General features: G+C 33.5%; 1 protein-coding gene and 2 pseudogenes across 2 annotated transcripts in view; 1 reads left to right on the top strand and 2 right to left on the bottom strand.

Moving 5' to 3' along the window:
* CEP290 (centrosomal protein 290) overlaps window positions 1–19,858 on the bottom strand; it is an 85,435-nt gene that overhangs the window by 55,852 nt on the left and 9,725 nt on the right. Inside the window, exons 10-21 of one of the 2 annotated variants that reach the window (XM_087814506.1) lie at window positions 19,293–19,382; window positions 16,241–16,363; window positions 15,179–15,302; window positions 9,955–10,127; window positions 8,844–9,006; window positions 6,960–7,060; window positions 6,800–6,887; window positions 5,593–5,705; window positions 4,350–4,442; window positions 3,981–4,065; window positions 3,303–3,445; window positions 46–210 (exon numbers count right to left, since the gene is read on the bottom strand). In XM_087814506.1, coding sequence (XP_087670632.1) covers window positions 46–210; window positions 3,303–3,445; window positions 3,981–4,065; window positions 4,350–4,442; window positions 5,593–5,705; window positions 6,800–6,887; window positions 6,960–7,060; window positions 8,844–9,006; window positions 9,955–10,127; window positions 15,179–15,302; window positions 16,241–16,363; window positions 19,293–19,382 — 1,461 coding nt within the window. The remainder of the gene's footprint in view (window positions 1–45; window positions 211–3,302; window positions 3,446–3,980; window positions 4,066–4,349; window positions 4,443–5,592; window positions 5,706–6,799; window positions 6,888–6,959; window positions 7,061–8,843; window positions 9,007–9,954; window positions 10,128–15,178; window positions 15,303–16,240; window positions 16,364–19,292; window positions 19,383–19,858) is intronic. The other variant, XM_087814505.1, reaches the window with a different exon arrangement.
* On the bottom strand, window positions 10,660–11,769 carry LOC148093783 (farnesyl pyrophosphate synthase pseudogene; annotated as a pseudogene).
* Window positions 16,758–16,872, top strand: LOC148093782 (U6atac minor spliceosomal RNA; annotated as a pseudogene).

The following is a 19,858-nucleotide window of genomic DNA, read 5'->3' as shown; positions in this document are numbered from 1 at the left end:
TATGTTCAATGCTTAGCATTATCTTTTATTTGATAAAGTTCTCACCTTTAAATTTGCTTTTGCTAACTGCTGAGAATAATTTATAGCCTCCTTCCGAGCTTCCCTGAGCTCCTGTCTTAATTCTTCATTCCTCCCAGTAAGCTGATCAACTTGGGCTTTCAAATGGAGACTGGCATCAAAGATTCCTTCTGCATTCTTTGATTCTATAGCCTAACAGATTTGGATTATATAGAAGAAATGTGAAGAAAAACACTAAAATCATAGTTTAAAAATCTACTTTTAAATAAATTCATATTTAAGCATTTTACTATTCCCATTGCCATGTATAATAACAAAATAAGCCAAATGTATTTATTTATGAATTTAAATTTATAAAACTCTATTTTAACTCACATCAGTATTACCAAGCATAGTAAGTACTTCATTATAACAATTAACAAACATCTAGCTAATCTTAGTAGACTGATAGACTAGCAAAACAACTGAACAGGAATAGGATGGCAAGGGGTCACATCTTAACTAATCTCTTACTAGCTCGGCAAGTTACTTCAATTCTTTATACCTTAGTTTCCTTACCTCTAAAGAAGAGAAAATAATATTAACTCTGTCAACTTCACAAGGTTTTTATATAGTCAAAATGTGATATATAGGAAAATACTCTGAAACTATGCAGCACCTGAATTTAAAGCATGAGCAAAGGAATGAAAAAGTTACTACATCCAGTTAGTGAATTTTTCATTGCTTCCTCTCCACATTGAAGCAAACATGGTAACAAAGGCAAAGTATGATAACATAGAATTATCCAAGAGTGCTAGATAAGAAAAACTAGTATGTCAAATATTAAAATATCAAAGCAGCTTCACTGGTCCTAACTCTCCAATAGTCATAAACCCATGTACACATCTACATAATACATACATATATATATATGTATATATACACACACACACACACACATTTGGACTTTAAAAGAACTATATGGAATAAACCTGTTAAATGCAAAGTACAGCTTCAGAAATGAAGGTTGAAGACAAAGTGATAGGATGAGTAAAACCAAATGTAATCTCATACTCAGGAAGGTGAACTGGCATTTAACTCTGGGTGGTAGATTTATAAAAGTAAGCCTTTACCCTAATGAGATCAAAGTAGGACAAGTTATTCTAACTCAAAGGGGATACCAGGAAGACAGAAGTAGGTAGAAGGGGATATTCTGATGGACAACAAAGTAGTCTAGTTTGTTGTCTTGCTAAGAAATAGCACCATGCTGTCTACATGGCCTTTTGGTAAAATAAGACTAAATTAAATAGTGATTAGGGGCACTGAAAAAAAAACAACTATAATAATAGCAAGTGAACTGAAGTGCATAAACTAGAATTATCTGATTTCAAGTGTCATTGATTCTGAAAATTTCTTAGAGGAGGTATTATTAGGTTATTTGTGAGTTTTAGACAAGGCATATGTTTCAGAAAAAAGAATGATAACCCAGAATAAAAGCAGATAAAATCTATGGGAGCAGTGGGCCTAAGAAGGCCAGAGGCTGTCAACTGAAATAGAACTCAAAATTTTCTGGGCTGTTCATTTACTAAATAGTTTCCCTTGGAGAATAAAGTTTGATCTGAAATTCAATATTAGTAGTGGGCAGCATTATAGACAAAAGATGTTCACATAAGAAAGCATGAAGAATCATTTTAGACGTTCAAAATACCAATAGCAAAGGCAAAAAAAAGTCACCAAGCAGAGAAGAAGTCAGAATGAGTAATATATAGAAGGAATCAAATCACTCTCATAAATTACGTCAAATGGCTGTCTTGCCTCAGGAGGTTTTTATCATACCAGTCTCTATCTCTCTAATAAGATAGTGTCATTAAAAAAGAGTATTCAACTATTGACTAGTCATCACTAAAAAAGCAATTCAATGAATAATGAGAATTTTTTTCTATTTAAATCAAGCACAAATTTGGGAAACAACATAAATGTGGATGGATTATATAAATAACATTCAAAATCTAAATCTAAAATGTACATTTTATTTGTTTATTTAATTATCATTAATTCTTTAAAACTCTTTAAGTCCTTATATGGTAAATATAAATAGATTATTATTTGATGGCTAAAATATTTCCTATAACAATGCCTAATTCTTAAATATTTAAAATATTCTTACTACACTCTATTACACTTCCAGTTTGGTAGCATAAGGCCCTAATAGGCCTACCCTCCCACATTTAACAAGTGAATGCAAAAACGCCAATTTAAAGGTTCTAGAAAATAAACAAAAGCAAGCATATTTGGGAGAGGACTTGGAACTTTAAAAATGGAACCACCCAGGAGTGACTTGCCATGGATAAGGCTTTCCTGAGGGCAGCCTGCCATTGCAGTGACCTGTCAATTTTCTGGCCCAGAACCAGAGGACAGAGCCAGCCCAAAGCCACAGGAAAGTGAAAGGGGAATCCAGAAAGAAAAAAAGCTAGCAAAAGGGATTTCTAAATTCTGTGTAAAAACTCTGCCAGGTCTAAGGCTGACAGTTGAAGCAGAAGAATGGAGATGAGAGGAAAGTATCAGTGAGCTTAAAGAAAAAGCAATAGCAATTATACAACTGGGAAAAGAAAAGACAACAAATTAGGGAAAAAATGAACAGAGCTTCAGGGACCTGTGGACAACACCAAAAGGTCTAAAATGTTTCACTGGAGCCCTGGGTGGGTGGCTCGGTTGGTTGGAGTGTCATCCCGCACACCAAAAGGTGGCAGGTTCTATTTCCAGTTAGGGCACATACCCAGATTGCAACTTCGATCCCTGGTTGGGGAGCATATAGGAGGCAGCCAGCCGATCAATATTTCGCTCTCTCTCTTTTCCTCTCTCTAAAATAAATTTTTTAAAAAAATTTAAAGAACACACTATCTCTTATTAAAAAAATAAAATAAAATGTTTCACTGGAGTTCCAGAGAGAATGGTACAGAAAAAGTAATTAAAGAAATGACTGGTGGAAAACTTCCCAATTGTGGTGAATATCGTAAGTAAACAGATTTAAGCAGCTCAGCATAACCTAAACAAGATACATATACACATACACAAATGTGTGAGCACACACACCCAGGCACATTATAGTCAAACTGGTAAAAATCAAACATAAAGAGAAAGTTTTGAAAGCAGTCTGAGAAAAAAATACACATTACATACAGGGAACAATGACACAAATGACAGCAAATGTCTCATCGGCAACTATAGAGACCAACTATAGTGAACAACATCATTAAAGTGATGAAACAACAAAATGAAACCATTAATATAAAAAGATGACTTACATTAACTAGTCTTTCAAGACTAGGAATTATTAGAGATGTTTCTCCTCCTTTAACATCAGGATCTTTCTGCATTTCCTTAATAGCTTGCAATATTTCTTTCATACCTCCTTCAAGTTGTTTATTTTCTTCAACTAACTCTTTTACTAAAATGACATATGTTTCTCATTGAATGAATACATCTTTTTCACAATTTGCCCTATTCTATATAGATGACAAATGGCTCACATATAGTAAAAGTAACCCACTTATAAAATGCAAATGCAAATAAATATACAAAAAAAGTTCAACTACAAATCCAATGTGTGAATAGCTGAGCTGAATAATACACCTACTGAAATCATGTGCATATACATATATCTCATAGCTTAAAGAAATACATAAATCATATGTGTACTTTTTACCTTATATTAAATTTTTTAAAAAATTGTTTACTTTCATTAGAGAACAAAATAGAAAAAAATAGACTTATTTATCATCACAAAAATATTCTAAGAACATTCTCTGAATATGAATATAGCCAAAGCAAACCAAATGGATGAAAAAGAAACTAACATTTATACCTTATGGAAGTAATTAAAGCTAAAATAGATTAGAAAACAGAGTATATTACAGTCCTTTCAGACCCATGATTTTCAGTATAGGATAAATAAGTTCAGAAAAATAAGAGATAATACTAACATTTATTCTGAAATTTGGCTATTATTGTTTTACTTCTTTCTAAATCTCTTTCCTTTTCAATTAGTTCTCTTGAAAGAAATTCACTCTGAAAAAAGCATAAAGAAAATAAATTAACTTTTTTACAAGATATCACAATAGTTTAGTTTTGAAGTTTTAAGGAAGTGTGATCAACTGAGGTGTAACACACCAAATACAAGCTATAAAGACATAATAACAGTCATAAAAATAAAATAAAATCTAAACAGTAAGACAGACAGTGATCTTCTTCCCACTTTCTCCCTCCCTGCCACACCTATGGCAAAAAGCAAACAGATATAAAGAAGGTTTTGTCTTTAGTATCCCAATTATCTCTTTTAATGTTCACACTACCTGTTCTGACTGGCTTCTATGATGTTCAAGCTCTATTTCTGCATTTCTACTCTGTGCTTCCTTGATCAATAAATCCTGTGCTATGACTTCACTCTAAAGAAATATTTAATAAATTAGGCAATCAATGAGTTCATATCAAATATATTGCATTTTTAGATTTTTAAAAAATAGAATGTGCATAAATTAATGTTACTGTGCATTTTTTAAAATCTTATAATTACTACTTATAGAACTTTGTTAGAAAAGTTATAAAGAGTTAATAAAAAAGCAATCCCAGGAATAATTTGGAGGAAAGCTCACCTGAGATCTAAGAAATACTACTTCTCTCCATAGCTGTTCTGTAAAATTTTCAAGTGGATCTATCTGAGATAATTTTGATTGTGCAGTAATAGGCACAGGGTCTGGAAGATTAACTTCAAATTTACTTTTCAAAATCTCTGCCTGAAAAGGTACTTCACTTTTTCTTATATCTTCTTTCAAACTGCTATCGGCGTATTTTATTTGGGTCTGAACCTGCTCATCTTCTGATGCTGCTACTTGTGATATATCCACGTCAGCTTGAGTTTGTTGACAAAATGTTGCAGATTTTTGCCTAAATGATAAGTTCTGCATTAAGTCTGAAGCTGTTGATAAGGCTTGTAAAGATGAATTGCTTTTTTGTGTGAAACTTGTTTTCTCAAGTGCCTGATGGCTTTCTGACACTTTCTTCATAGAGTCGTCAGAAAGAGAGTATAAGAAGTCATTTATTTCTTCATGACTCTCCCTACTAAAGGTACTGACTAATGATTGTAGATTTCCTAAAGATTGTAGACATGGTGCTTTAAAAATCTCCCTTATTGTAATAGTTTCTGGAAGTGTATTATCATTTACTTGGGTAGATGAGGAATGTGTAGTTAAAGAGACAAAAGGATCCACTTCACTTGCTACACTATGATGAACTTCAGATAACATTCTTGATAAGGATCCTATGGTCATGTTCTCTTCTGACTCTTTTGGATAAGATTTTGGAATACTGAATGATGCTCTCCTATGCAGCAGCTCTATTTTATCTGATTTCCTAATCTGCATTCAAAATAAATAATGTCTCATTAATCAGTCTTTTAATCAACAGAATATTTAAATAACAAAACATTTTTCTTTTACTTAACTATTAAAAAAACAATGTCCAAAGTGAGATAATGGGGCAGAAATGAAAGAACTGACATTTTTCTTTATTTTCTTTCCCATAGCAAATACTGTTTACCTTCGAATGTGCTACGCTCATATTGTCAAGGCTCATGAAATCAAATTTTCTTTCTCCCATTCTACTTTCTTGAGAGAAGCTTTCTGTTAGGTTCAGGTCCTCAACTGTTAATCCTACATATAAAAGATATAACAAATTAGACAAAAAAATCTCTCCTATTATTTCAATTCTTTCATTCTTAAAAACTAGAGGTGAAGGAAGGCCTGGGGAGAGGGTGGGAGGGGGGTGGAGGGTATCAAGGAGGGGACATCTGTAAAGCTTTCAACAATAAAGATAGATAAAATTTTAAAAAACTAGAATCAAGTTTTAATTCAAAAAAAGGCAGATTATTTCCAAAATCCTTCATCTACATGTAGCCTATATAACCTCTGATTTGACTCACTTTTAATAAGATATTAACAGAGAAACTAATATAAACTTTATCTTCTCTATCATTCCTTATCCGTTCTATATATGAAGTATTAATAAGTACTAAAACAGTTAAAAGACACATATAAAGTAGACAAGAATCATGAATAATGAGAAAACTGGTTCATATACTAATAAATTACAAAGTCTTGCCCTTTTAGAAATTTTTTAATGTATTATAGAAACCAAAATGCTAAAAAATCCCAAAACAAACAAACAAAATAATCTTTATTCATAGGGACTTATGGACTTAGACCAAGTTAAAAACAAATCTCTTCTCTATGATCTTCAATAGCTATGACACCTAACCAACTGTTCTCTTTATCTTTTTCTCACGTAAGATAAACAAAAAAATGTTAATTTTTTATTCGACAAGACATTATGTAGTAAAGAATAATGTATAAGAAAGTTTTCAATGCATAACTCTCTTAAGAAAAGATAACATATTATCAGTAACACATATTAACATAAAATTACTAAGGTTTATCATTACTAATCACAACTTATTGCTGTTGTCTACAAATTAATAGAGGCTTTACTGTAAATTTTTCAAAGTCCATGGTTTGTTTTTTATTTACTTGTTTTACTGTTTGTTTGTTTTTTTACCGGTTTCAGACTTAGGACTGAACCCAGTAATGCTCATTTAAATAATTTTCAGTGGGCCATTATTTTCATTTATTAAACTTATAGCAGAACCGCAGTAATACAGCAATAATATTTCTAACATACATAAAATTTCAGATCCAGACAATTTATTTTTCCAATGATTCTTTTAACGGTTTGGAATAACTGAGTATACCTGAAGTTGCAGTTCTTTTTCCTTTTTCTTGAGCCATTTGGCGAATTTTTTTTTTCAGATCAAGCCGTTCTTCCTCTAAACTTTCAATCTACAAAGTATAAATGATTAGTATTTTCCTTTAGTTCAACCAGAAAAATAACCAATTGATTACTGCACTTGCCTCTTTCAAAAGAATCTGGTTTTCAGCTCTATACTGTTGCTGTTTCAAACTTTTGCTATTTCTAAATTCAGTTAAGTCAATCATTGTCTTCGGCTCAAGACCTAAAATAGAAAGCAATATGATTAAAACCTTATCAACATTCAAATGCACTACAAAAACTTCATATGGAAACTAGTTATCATCAAGCAACTGGTTATAATTTATTAAGTCAGCATCACTAAGGAATAGGGTGCATTTTGTACAAGAATTTTCCTGATGTTTGAACTGTAACCCTCCAAGTTTAAATTTTATCACAATTATTAATGGAAATCCTGACAAAATCTGTTTAGGGTCCGTCTTCTCACAAGCAGACTTGGATTGAATAAAACGAACTTGGGTTCAATTCCCACTCTTAACTATTCACTAAGTCATAGGGATGAAACTGTGTATGTATATATATTTTTTGGTTTGTTGTCAGGGATATAATAAAATCAACCCAAATAAGGCGCTTAGTGCAGTGCCTGGCACATAGTACTAATTATTTAATATTAAGAATATCAGTTGCTCTGCCTGTGGAGTAGCCACTCTCTGTCTCAGTGCTTCACTAATAAACTCCCTTTCGCCTGGCCGGGCGTGGCTCAGCGGTTAAGCATCGACCTATGATCCAGGCGATCAGGGTTCGATTCCCGGTCAGGGCACATGCCCGGGTTGTGGGCTGCAGCCGGATCAACGACTCTCTCATCATTGATGTTTCTATCTCTCTCTCCCTCTCCTTTCCTCTCTCTGAAATCAATAAAGATATATTTTAAAAAAATAAAAATAAAAAATAAAATAAACTCCCTTTCACTTTAAACTAAAAAAAGGAGAAAGAATATTATCATGACTAGTCTGGTGCTTTCAGTGTATATGTCTCCTAACTTCCTATTACTTAAGCAGCTCTGCTCTGAAAACCAGATATCAAGATCGTCTCAAGTAATTATAACCAAATTTTATAGCCTTTATGGGTACAGAAAATCTGGTGTTTTTGATAGCTATCTGAATGGCTCAGTCACCTTTAGGAATTTCTAGACTAAAGTTGGCTATGATTTGATGTCAAGTTATCTATCAGAAGTTTAACTTGAGGTCCTAGCATGACTCTGGGTCTTAGTTAGACACATTTTTACAAAAAAATAATCTGTATAAAATACTCATTTTTCCTTCCTCTAGAGAACAGTTTTTACAGATGATTATATTAATTCTAAGAAAGCATTAACTGATAATTACCAAGTAAAATAAAATCATTATTTAGACCTTTACTTTCATTTTAAAGTAGCAATTTAGATTGGACTGTCATAACATTAAAACTAGTAATATTCACTAATAAACTATTAAAATCAACATATATAGACTCTCAAGCTATATTTACTAATTATTTCTTAGAAACAATAGTAACCTCAAAATATTCAACTGAAGAAAATCTTAAGCAGTCTAAATTATAAAAATTAGTGCTTAAAAGTCTTAAAAAGGTTTAAACAGTGTTTTTAAATGTCCTTAAAAATTCTTATGAAACAAGAGTATTTTACAAACTGGCATGGGTTTTGTTGAAACTTACTTTTGTTGAAATAAGTTAAAGGGTTAATTTCTAATATGTGGTATTAACTTAGTAGACTTTCATTTTTTAAACCAGCATTTATTACTGAGGAGATCCTGGCCTGCACAGAGCAGTGCTACAGGCTGCCCACCCACCATCCCAAGCCCATCAAATTCCCAATCCCACTTTTATTTGTTTTAAACATTTTTACAAAAGAATTTATTTGAAAAATAAAGCATTCAACAATTTAAAAACAATAAATAATCAAAAGGAAAAACTGAAAATGACTTGACAATTAGGATTGCGCAAAATACGTATCTTAAAAGATGACTCACCCACACGCTCTCTAAGTGCCTCATTTTCATCAAGGATATCATTGATCTTCATCTCAAGTTTATTGATTTCTTTTGTCAATCCTTCAATCTCTCGATCTCTTATTTTAATTTGGTTTTTACAAGTCTTTATTTCAATAACAGCGTCTTCTAAACCATATACTCCCTAAAAAAAATACCCAATCTAATTTAAATATAACATGATTTATTTGACTAAATTATCAAAGTCCTGAATTTATTTTCTTATTAAATCTGTAAACATATACCTAAGGTTTACATCACTAAACTGTGTTTTTTATTGTGCTTTTAAAAAAACAAGTTCCACCCAGCTGGGCATGGCTCAGTGGTTGAGCTTCGACCTAAGATTCAGGAGATCCCAGTTCAATTCCCACGCAGGGCACATGCTCGGGTTGGGAGCTATATCCCTGGTTGGGGGCAGGCAGGAGACAGCCGATCAGTGACTCTCGTCATTGGTGTTTCTATCTTTCTCTCTCCCTCTCCCTTCCTCTCTCTAAAATCAATAAAGATATTTAAAAAAAACAAAAAAAACAAGTCCAGTAATGATGAAGGAAAATGGAAGACTTGAAATTTCCCAGCAAAGCACCCTAATAGCAAAGTGATTCAGAATAATACATATAAAACACTTCACAAAATATAGAAAATAAATAGTTAAGGATCAATCGGCGGTATCATTAGAATATGTAAGTCATTAGTTGCCTGACTTAGTGGTAATCAGATTTTAAAATATAAAAAGTATAAAGTCAGGCTCTGTTGCCACAGTAGGCAAAAAAACAGTTTCTGTTATAACTTTTATCAAGCTAACCAAGTGTCACATCTACATGGTGGCTCAATGACACGGATTACAAAGAACCTAATTCTGCTGCCTCACCAAAGCTGATTATCTGGGCAAAGGGTTTGAAAACAATTCTCCTGCCAAAAAGTAAATACTACCCAAAAGTCTGAATAGTTTAGTATAAAATGATTAGGATAACCTTTATCATACAATACTTCTGGAATGCTTTTAAATCGTAAGCAGTAAACGGCAAAGAGCAGTCTAACTGTGGGTGGCAAGGAAAAATCTAAACTCCCTGAATGAAGAGATAAAGATAAGTACCGATTCATAGTCTTTTAATCGCTTCAGAGTCTCGACCAGTTCCTTATCCTTTTCCTGAGCGTCGGCCTCAGCCAGCTCAGCAGTCCTCTCGGCCTCCTTAGTCTTTTCTTCTAAAAGCTGAACCTTAGAGTGCATTTTCATGAAGTGAGTCTGCTGAGAAAGTGTTGAAGTGCCTACAAGGTAAAAGCGACAATCATAAATGAGCTGAATTGACTACTCATTGCTTTAAATCACTGATTCCAATATGGGGTGCAGGAAAATGGTATATCACTCAAAAGTCCTTTTAATATTATAATTTTATATTTGTAAATAAAGTTATATTTTGGTTTTATTAATAAAACCTCAAAAAGTAAAGTTTAATAAAATCTCAGCTGAAGGGGTAGGGATTATAAAAGACTGCAAAACATTGCTTTACAGAGAATGATCATTGTGCAAAGACTGCTAGCATATTTTTCTAATATTCAACCTCTCTTTTGTCCACTGTAATAGAACTATGGACTTTTAGCTGAACATATGACCACTTGAAATAAACACTAAATTTCTACTTACACTCCAGCAGCTACGTGCAAGTCATGTGACTAATGGGATATAGACAGAAAAGCCATGTGTACATTTCAAGAAATGTGGTGGGTTTGTTTTTTTTGAGGATGTACTGTAATTTACTGAGAGCCTCCCCTCTCTGCCCTCGCAGTCTCTAGGTCACTTTTAGATCTTGTGTGCTAGCCTCAGGAAGATGGCTGGGGGCCTGGGCAAAGAGTACTGCTCCATGAGGCCCACAAGGTGGCTGTAACGGTCTTCTTCATTCTGCATGAACACAGCCTGCAGATTCAGCTCCTCGTAAAGTGCCTTCACCCAGGCCACCTTCTCAGCCTCTTTCTGCCCATGATTTTCCTGCAGGATCTGACACTGTTCCAGAGAGGCCCATTGCAGACAATGAACCAACAATCAGCCAGCTGTATTTGTTGTCCTGGATGTCTATGCCAATCTTGCCTGTCACACTGGAGTCCCCAAAGAGGTCAAGGTAATCATCCTGAATCTGAAAGAGCTCTCCCATCTCCAGCAGGATCTTCTTGGCATTGGCATATTCCGTCTCCTCTTAATGCCCGCCATATACCTAGCAGCAACTACACGAAGGCAGAAAGAGTAGAAAGCTACCTTATACTTGACAACAGATTTGTACCTCTTTCCAGTAAATCTGCCAAGACCCACATTGCCTGCGGGGCTGTGGTGAGGTCCCCGCGGTCTGTTCAATCTCCATCAGATAGGAACTCTGCAGGAAGAGTTCGATCAGGTTCAGGTAATAAGCTGCTCCCGGCAGTAGAGCTTCAGCCATTGGTAGATACATGCTTCCAGAAGCATAACTTCACTGATGGCATCAAAACCTATGCCTAGCTTCTGATACCAGCAGATCTGCCCCTCTGCCAGGTGAGGGATGAATCCATAATGTTGTCTGACATCAGGAAGAAAGCTTGGAGCAGTTCCATGCACCAGCCCAGTTATGGCCCACTGGAGACTATCAGCATCCTGCTTTCTTGGTTCCACCAGATCCTGGAATGTTATGAGCACCGTCATGCACCGCTGACACTTGCCTCCAACAGCATTGTTTCCAGGACCTCCTTGAGCCAGGCAACAGCATCTCCTGTACCTGAATGTCCCATGTCATCCTCAGTCTGCACCCTGACAATTTGGGAGAAGTGCTGGATGAAACTCCACTTTTTTTTTTGTCATATATATCCAATTTCTGGTCTCCATTCATTCTGTTCCTGGATGCCAGTCAAGAAATGTTTTTAAAGGAAAGAAGTGAATCTTTCTTTTTTCTTTCCTTCCTCCTGGTAGGTGAAATATAAATATTGAGGCTGGAATACAAATGGTCTTCTTAGGACATGAGATGGAAACTGCATGTTGAAACAGGCAGAGTAACAAGATACAGGATGCCTGACATCTGATATTTGTGCAGCTATCACACTAACGCTCAACTAGTTGCCTCAATTTTGTTTATATCATGAAAAAATGTATTCCTATCCTGTTTAAACCAGTTACATTTGATTTTCTGTCACCTGTGGCTAAACTTAAACCTAATTAATAGCTTAAAAAAAATCCCTACTTTATCTTACCAAACTGTTGCTCGAACAAAATATAGTATTCCTACCATTGTAAAATTTATTGAAACAAATCATTCTTATTTTCATCCATAATAAACATCTACTGGTTTACTGGACATACACTTACGTATTGGAACTGGACTAGTGTAGGAGATCACATCTGTATAAGAAATGAGTCCTGCTTTCTGGAGCAAACAGCCTAGCTAGGGAATGTGACAGAGGCTAAGTTGTCCTCAATATCTATTCTCCCTTCTTCCACATGGCTCTCCACAATATTTACCTACCTATCCTTCAATATGTGCTCTTTGCTTCTTGTCCCTTCTTCCTTTATCTTGCTCTTTGGAATGTGGATGTGAAGCTAAAGCTCCATTTTGTATGAGGCAGATGAAGGCAACACCCCTGTACAATGGTCTAGATTCAGGCATTTCTTAATTCCATCGCACAAATGAGAAATAAATTTCTGTTTTGATTTGCCACCATTTTTCAAATCTGTTTCTGACAGCTAAACCTAATCCTAACTAATGAAGGGGCAAACACCACTAGCTGTCATATTTACAAGTTAAATTCAAGAGGTAGAGTATACTCCAGTACACAGATCTGTGGGCTTTAGGGGTCATGTGCTATGACTGACTGAAGTGTCATTAGATAAGACCTCTTCCTTATTTAATAGCAGAGATCAACTGCCCACTTCCTCCTGGTGGCTGGAATATGTAACACCCATAACATCAGTCATCCTTTTAAAGCAGTTTAAACTACTGTCAAGGTATAATTCTAATACATACATTATACACACACATATAGAAATGAATATATCAAGTAGGCCTAGATGCTGCTCAACAATCACACTACATTTCCCTAGACTGTTCATTCTTCCAGGGGACCATTCTATACTTTCTCTTTTCTATTCTCATCTCAAACTTCAAATACATATTCCTCTATCCTTACTTTCAGCCAAGAACCTTGCTTCCTGATTACTGAGAGAACAGAAGTAGTAAGTAGAAGTCCTACAAGTTCTCACCATCAGGACACCTACCCAGCCACCTGCATCTATCTGTATCTATACACTCCACCTTCCGTCCTGTTATTACAAATGAAATCTCTGTGCTCCTAAGGCCAACTACTTGACTGGAGCACTACATTACCACCCCATTGCCTTCTGAAGGATATTGCTCCAGAAGGTTCTTCTCTCCCTCCCCTATTTCATTGCTTCTTCTTTAATGGATCTTTCCAGTTAACCTAAAAGCATGATTATTTCTTCCATTTTACAGAGAAAAACACTTTTATCATTCCTCTTTCCCCTCAAGCAACTACTCTATTTTTCTCATTTCCTTCATAGAAACTCACTCCTAAAGAGTCTATATCGGTTCTATTTTATATTGAATGATTTACCCTTGAATCAAAAATGACCACTGCTAAATCCAATGATCAATTTTCAGTAGTCGTATTGACTTAGCAGCAGCAATAAATATAACACTGAACACAACTGTTTCTCTTCCTTGATGACATTGTTTATGTGGTTTTCAGAACTCTGCATGCTCCTGGTTTTCCTCCCACCTTTCTGACCATTCCTTTTCATTTTCCTTTAGTTGTTCCTTTTCATCTCCCCAGCCTCTAAAGTAAAAGTATTCCAGGGCTCAATCGTTAGATTTTTCTTCTTAACCAATATTTTCTTCCTTGATCTCAGCTAGCCTCATGATTTCAACTAGCATCTTTATGCATATGGTTCCCAAATTTACATCTTTAGCCAAGATTGCTCTCTCAGACTTTTCTATACAAGGGCTTACTTAAAACTTTCAAATGTCTAATAAGCATATTAAATTTAATATGTGTTGTTTAACTAAGTACCTGGTCATCACTAAACCTGCCCTTTCCACAGCCCGTCCCAGTGTTCAAATTAAACATCTTGATAACTCTTCCTCTTACATCCTACATCTCATCTGTCAGCAAATTTTATTTCTATCACCTTCAAAATATATCCAGACTGACTACATGTAATAACTCCACTGCTTTAAGCTACTATCACCTCTCCAAAGGTTATTATTATTAATATTACTGCAATAGTCTTATAACAGGTCTTCCTGCTTCTGTCCTTACCCCTCCTATGCTCTATGGAAGACACAGTCTAAGTCAAATTATATCACTCCTATCTTCAGAAACTTTCTTTGGTGTTCCTTCTCACTTAAAATAAAAGCCAAAATCCTTACAACAAACTTTAAGGCCCCATATGATATGGCTCCTGGTTACCTTTCTGATTTCATCATGCCCCACTTGCTCACTCTGCTCCAGCCCCAAAGGCTTGTTCCTGAAACATACATGGTTCCTGAAACATACATGCCTCAGTGCCTTTGCACATATTACCACTGCTTAGGAACACGTGCATGGCTCACTCCTTCACTTCCTTTAAGTCTTTGTTCAGATATTCCCAACCACACCACCAACCACAACCACCATTATATCACCGACAGTTACATAAAATACATAGACTCACTCATTAGCTCCTCTGTTCCTAATTATTTTTTATCTTCAGCAATTACAATAAATATGTCATAAATTTATTCTGAATAGTTTGCATTAATGTGCTTTCATGTAACTATAGTATCTAGTGCTGTGGAAGTATAAGACCACTGATGTTATAAGGGCTTATCTTCAGAGTATTTGATGTGTTAGGCAAGGCCGTATCACCCAGGGTCAAAAGAATATGATAAGACATTAAGTTGGGTAAGGTTAATTCAAATGTTGACAAATTAACTTACTGCTGAAAACTATGCGCAATGCTGCCACAACGATCAAAATTTTACTGTCTTCCATTCTTTGTTAATTACAAAGAAGGGGATTAAATAAATACAATCAATTACATCACCATTTTTCATTTCTTTCATACAGCCAACCTAGTAATAAAAGTTAATGTAATTTTCATCAGAGAAAAATTACAGAAAATATTTCCATCATTTACAAATTTAACTAGTAAGATATGCAGTTAATATCCCATATAATTTTTGAAAACTTAATAAAATTCAAATAGAGAAAAATCAATAATATGTCTATTGTGAAATGACTTTTTAAAAAATATTTTAAAATGTAACAATATATAAACTAACTATATTTATAAAATATTAAATTACCTTTGTTTCTTTGGAGTTCATTTTTCAAATCTTCAATAATAAAAGTATTTTTTTCCATTTCTTTTGTATATTGTTGTACTTGCTCAGTGAGCATTTTAATATGACTATCCCGTTCTTGTATACCCTATAAAATATTTCTGATTACATATTATCTTTTTATGAATATTAGCATACATTTTAGAAGTAAGAAAAAAGGTAGGTCTTGTTTTTTTAATAAGACTGTAAAATATATTTTTTGTGGGTCAAAACTATGCCTTTTACTATTTTATGTATCTCAACTGCACTATACAACATTAAGTACACTGCCGTCACTCTAATACTTAAAGATGATTTAATGGCTAACACTCCGGCAAATAGGAATTCTAGAACTCTCGAATATTTGTGGCTTCTTAGGGCTTCTTTTATGTTACTTTTCTCAATCATCCATCCAATTCTATCTTTTTACCATTTTGCTGTTTGCGTTTAGCTCTTTGCATTCTCATTTACTCAACTTAGCTTTTATCCATACATCATTCAAAATTACTGTCTCTTCAAATTGTTCTTATTTACCAAATATTTCCAAAATTTCCTTCTTTCTTTTGAACTATGAGTATAGAGCACTGATAATTGAAGAGTAACTTCTTTCTATATGAACATATTTGTACTAAAAATAAAATCCTTATGTAGTACAGTCAAATTATAACTACACTCTTAGCTTATTTCACATTGTACAGGACATTTCAGCACTAAAATACAATAGAATAAACTTTAATAACAGAGTATTAAGATATTTTTAAATTTCTAAGTTTTTAATAGTTTCATATTAAATAATTCCCAATCAAAACAATGAGTATATTATCTGCATCAACGTAGAAAAATACATAAAATAATTCTATTCCCAATTCGAAACTTAACTCTAATTTTTTGTGGGACTGGATGGTGTAAGAAATTTCAAGAGAATTTATTATATATCCAATAGTGCAAGCCACTAGATTAGGCACAGGTTATATAGTAAGACACAGTGCAAGGTTTCATTGCCAACTCTAATAAAACTGGTTGATAAACCAAATTTTGAGGTTTTACCTGTTGTAGAGCCATAACATTACTTTTATCAGCATCAAGCTGGGCATTTTTCAGTTTCTCCCTCAGTTTATGTAACATTTGCTGATATTCAATAATTTCATCATCTTTAGAAGACAAAATTAACTAGAAATAAACAAAATAGAATTGGTTACGTGAGAAAAATTAATAAACCATTCCTTATTTATGATAAATAACAGATACCATCAGGGGATTTCAAAAAAATACAGGAAATAAAATTCTTTAACGTGAGAAAGTATCAGCAACTGTTGAATAATCATTTTTCCTTTTGTGTGTACAACCTGAAGTTCAAATAAGAAATGATTCCAAAATACACATTGTAGTTTTTGCTTTTAGAAATTGAATCTAAATAATCTCACATTTTCAAAACCCATTCCTAAAACAAGGTTATAAACACCTCCACGTAATTACAAAAAATGTTGTATAATTAATCTTCATGAAGAAAAGGCTAATGTGCCATTGAGAGGGACAAAGCATCCTGAATGAATGAAAGGCGTCTGCGGTTTATGAGGGAGGCTAGCCCTCCCTAGACAAGGAAGGGAGAGGCCCTGAGCCTCACAACACGCACAGGGTTAAGGAGTTACCACCTACTTCCTGGCATCTCACCGTTGTTTAACACTGTATTGCATATTAGAAAATAGCTAGGGGAGTAGATCTTGAAAGTTCTCATCACAAAAAATAAAAAATTGCAACTATGTATGGTGATGGATGCTAACTGAACTTATTGCAGTGATGATGATTTTGCTATGTATACAAATGTCAAATCACTACATTGTACACCTGAAACTAATGTAATGTTATGTCAATTATACCTCAATTTAAACTAATGTAATGTTATGTCAATTATACTTCAATTTAAACTAATGTAATGTTATGTCAATTATACCTCAATTTAAAAAAAAAAGGTATTTTGTGTTCTTTGCTAGTAGGACCAATAGCAATCTATAAACTAATTTATAAACTAAATACATAACTCAATAAAATAACTAAAACATTTTAAAAAACTATTTCTGAAATTTGTATTAAGAAACACATTTATAAGGAAGAGTCTAAAAACAGAAAAATGAGAACCGCTTTTTTCAAATATTTAAACAGTAATTAAAACAAGTATACATGGTTAAAAAAGAGTCCTAAAATAAATTTAAATGCAACAAGTTTTGTATGTAATAAAAATGAAACTGTATTTCAGTATGAGAATGATAAAATATTCATTAAATGATGTTTGGACGACGGACTAGCTCTCGTGCATCCATATCTCACTCTTTATACAAAAATTAGTTATACATGCTTTGAAGATCTAAATGTAAAAAATGAAAGTAGAAAATACTACAAGAAAATATGAGAAAATAATTTTATACTCAGAATCCTTCCTAATTATGACACAAAGGCCAAAAGCCATAAAAATACAATAAATTTAACTACATAATATACAAAAAGAATACTTCATAGCAAAAAAATACCATAAAGCCAAAATACAAATGAGAAATTGAAATAATATATTTGCAAAATGTATCACAATTATACTTGTAGCAATTTACTCTATGGATACACATTTTCAAAATATAAATATACAAATATATTCATTAGAACAGTTTCCAGCAGCAAAAATTGGAAACCTCTTAAAAATCACACAATAGGGAATCAATTAAATAAAAAACATAGCTACAAAGAAAAATTACTCAGCTATTAAAAAGAACAATGCAAGATGATAAGCACTGAAATAAAATAATGCTTTTTAAGATACTAAGCAAAGCCCTGGCTGGTGTGGCTCAGTTGGTTGAGCGTTGTCCCTTGCACTAAAAGGTCACGGGTTCCATTCTGGATCAGTGCACATGCTTGGGTTGCAGGCTCGATCCCCAATAGGAGGCATGAGGAGGCAGCTGACTGATGTTTCTCTCTCACATTCATGTTTCCCTCCCTCTCCCTTCCTCTCTCTAAAATCAATAAAAACAATTTTTTAAAGGATACTAAGCAAAAATAAAGTACAAAAGAATACATATGCTACCATTTCTCCTCTGAAAATTAAATATGGTTAAAAACAACTTTTTCCCCCCAGGGGTTGGTAAACTATGGCTCACAGGTTAAATCTGCCTTGCTAACCTGTTTTTATAAAGAGTTATTGGTAAAGAACCTTGCTCATTCATTTACGTATTGTCTACAATTGCTTTCATGCTATAATAGCAGAGTTGAGTAATTATACCAGACACCAAATGGTCTAAAATATTTACTCCCTGGCCTTTTACAGAAAGTTTACTGACCTCTAATTGATTCTGTAGATCTCATTTCCAGTGCTACTGCCTTTGATTAAAATATAGATTGTCTGAGCTTCCCAGATGATAACCAATTCCAAATAGCCAATAAGATATAATTATTCAAACCCTGTTAGAAACATTGACTATAGAAGTGATATCTTTTATAATTAGAATTATTTATTCAGAATCATTTCAGACTTTTTTCATAATATGCAATCATTACAATCCTAGCTTCTGATATGGTAAGGCTGGGGATACAGCTGTGCTTGGAGAGTAGTGAGGAAGAAGAGACTTCTGAAAAGACATCTCAGGTAATTCTGAAAGATCCCTTTCTTTACTCCCATTCCCACTGAATGCCAAAAGCTTGATTAATCTGACATGGAAGGAGAGTCAGGAAAACTGACTCTACACTAAAATTTAACCTGGAACTATATAACTAATGTATGCAAGGTAATTATGATTTATGTAAAAATAATTAAATTATTTAAAATTATCTATTTTAGATGACAAATACATTATATTTTGGACTTAGATTTCTACCAGAAAGTTTAGATTCAAGATTAACGCACTGATGTGAAAGAGCTCATTCAATAACAAGTTAGCTAGAGAACTATGCAGGACAGTTCTTAACAGTTTTTCTAGCTAAGACATTTAATGCACTTTATAAAATGCCTAATAAAAATGTCATTGACTATTATAAGGCCTTTAAAGAAAACTAAGACTAAAAAAATTGAAATCTAAACTGCAAATGAAAAAGCCATTATATTAATTGAAAAAGGCACCTTCCATTCTTCTACTTTTGCATTGACAGCTGCCATGACTGGATCATCTTCTTCATTTTTTGCTTTAAGAAGATCTGTAAGCTCCTGCACCTAAAAGGCAATAATTATTTCTAAAATTATTGCAAATTATCACAATATAAACACATTTATTATATATAAATATTTATAAATACATTACACACAATATGCATATACATATACATTACAAAAGCATACTCATTACTGGAGCAGTTCTGAAGTTAGAGGTGACATTTAATGGTTTCTATACCTTCATATTTGTATAATTATTTTTCATTAGTAAGAAATTGTATTTTTAAGCATTATATATTTTAAATAAGTTTAACCCCATGTAAGTGTGAACAATATATGTTTCTTTGATATTTATAGTATATTTATGGTATAAAACTAAACTTTATGGCCCACAGGGCTGCTAAGAGTCTTTGTAGAAAATTCCCATAATTATTAGCTTTAAAGGACTACTGTATACACATTTATTCAAGTATCACCTTTACACCCTACATGGCAAGAATTATGAGGTATGTGTAAGAAAACTGGAGAAACAGATG

The sequence above is a fragment of the Miniopterus natalensis genome, chromosome 2 (assembly GCF_054644295.1).
Source record: "Miniopterus natalensis isolate mMinNat1 chromosome 2, mMinNat1.hap1, whole genome shotgun sequence".
In the NCBI taxonomy this organism is placed as follows: domain Eukaryota; kingdom Metazoa; phylum Chordata; class Mammalia; order Chiroptera; family Miniopteridae; genus Miniopterus; species Miniopterus natalensis.
Note: the sequence above shows the minus strand (reverse complement) of the source record. Positions and strands in the feature narration are given on the sequence as shown.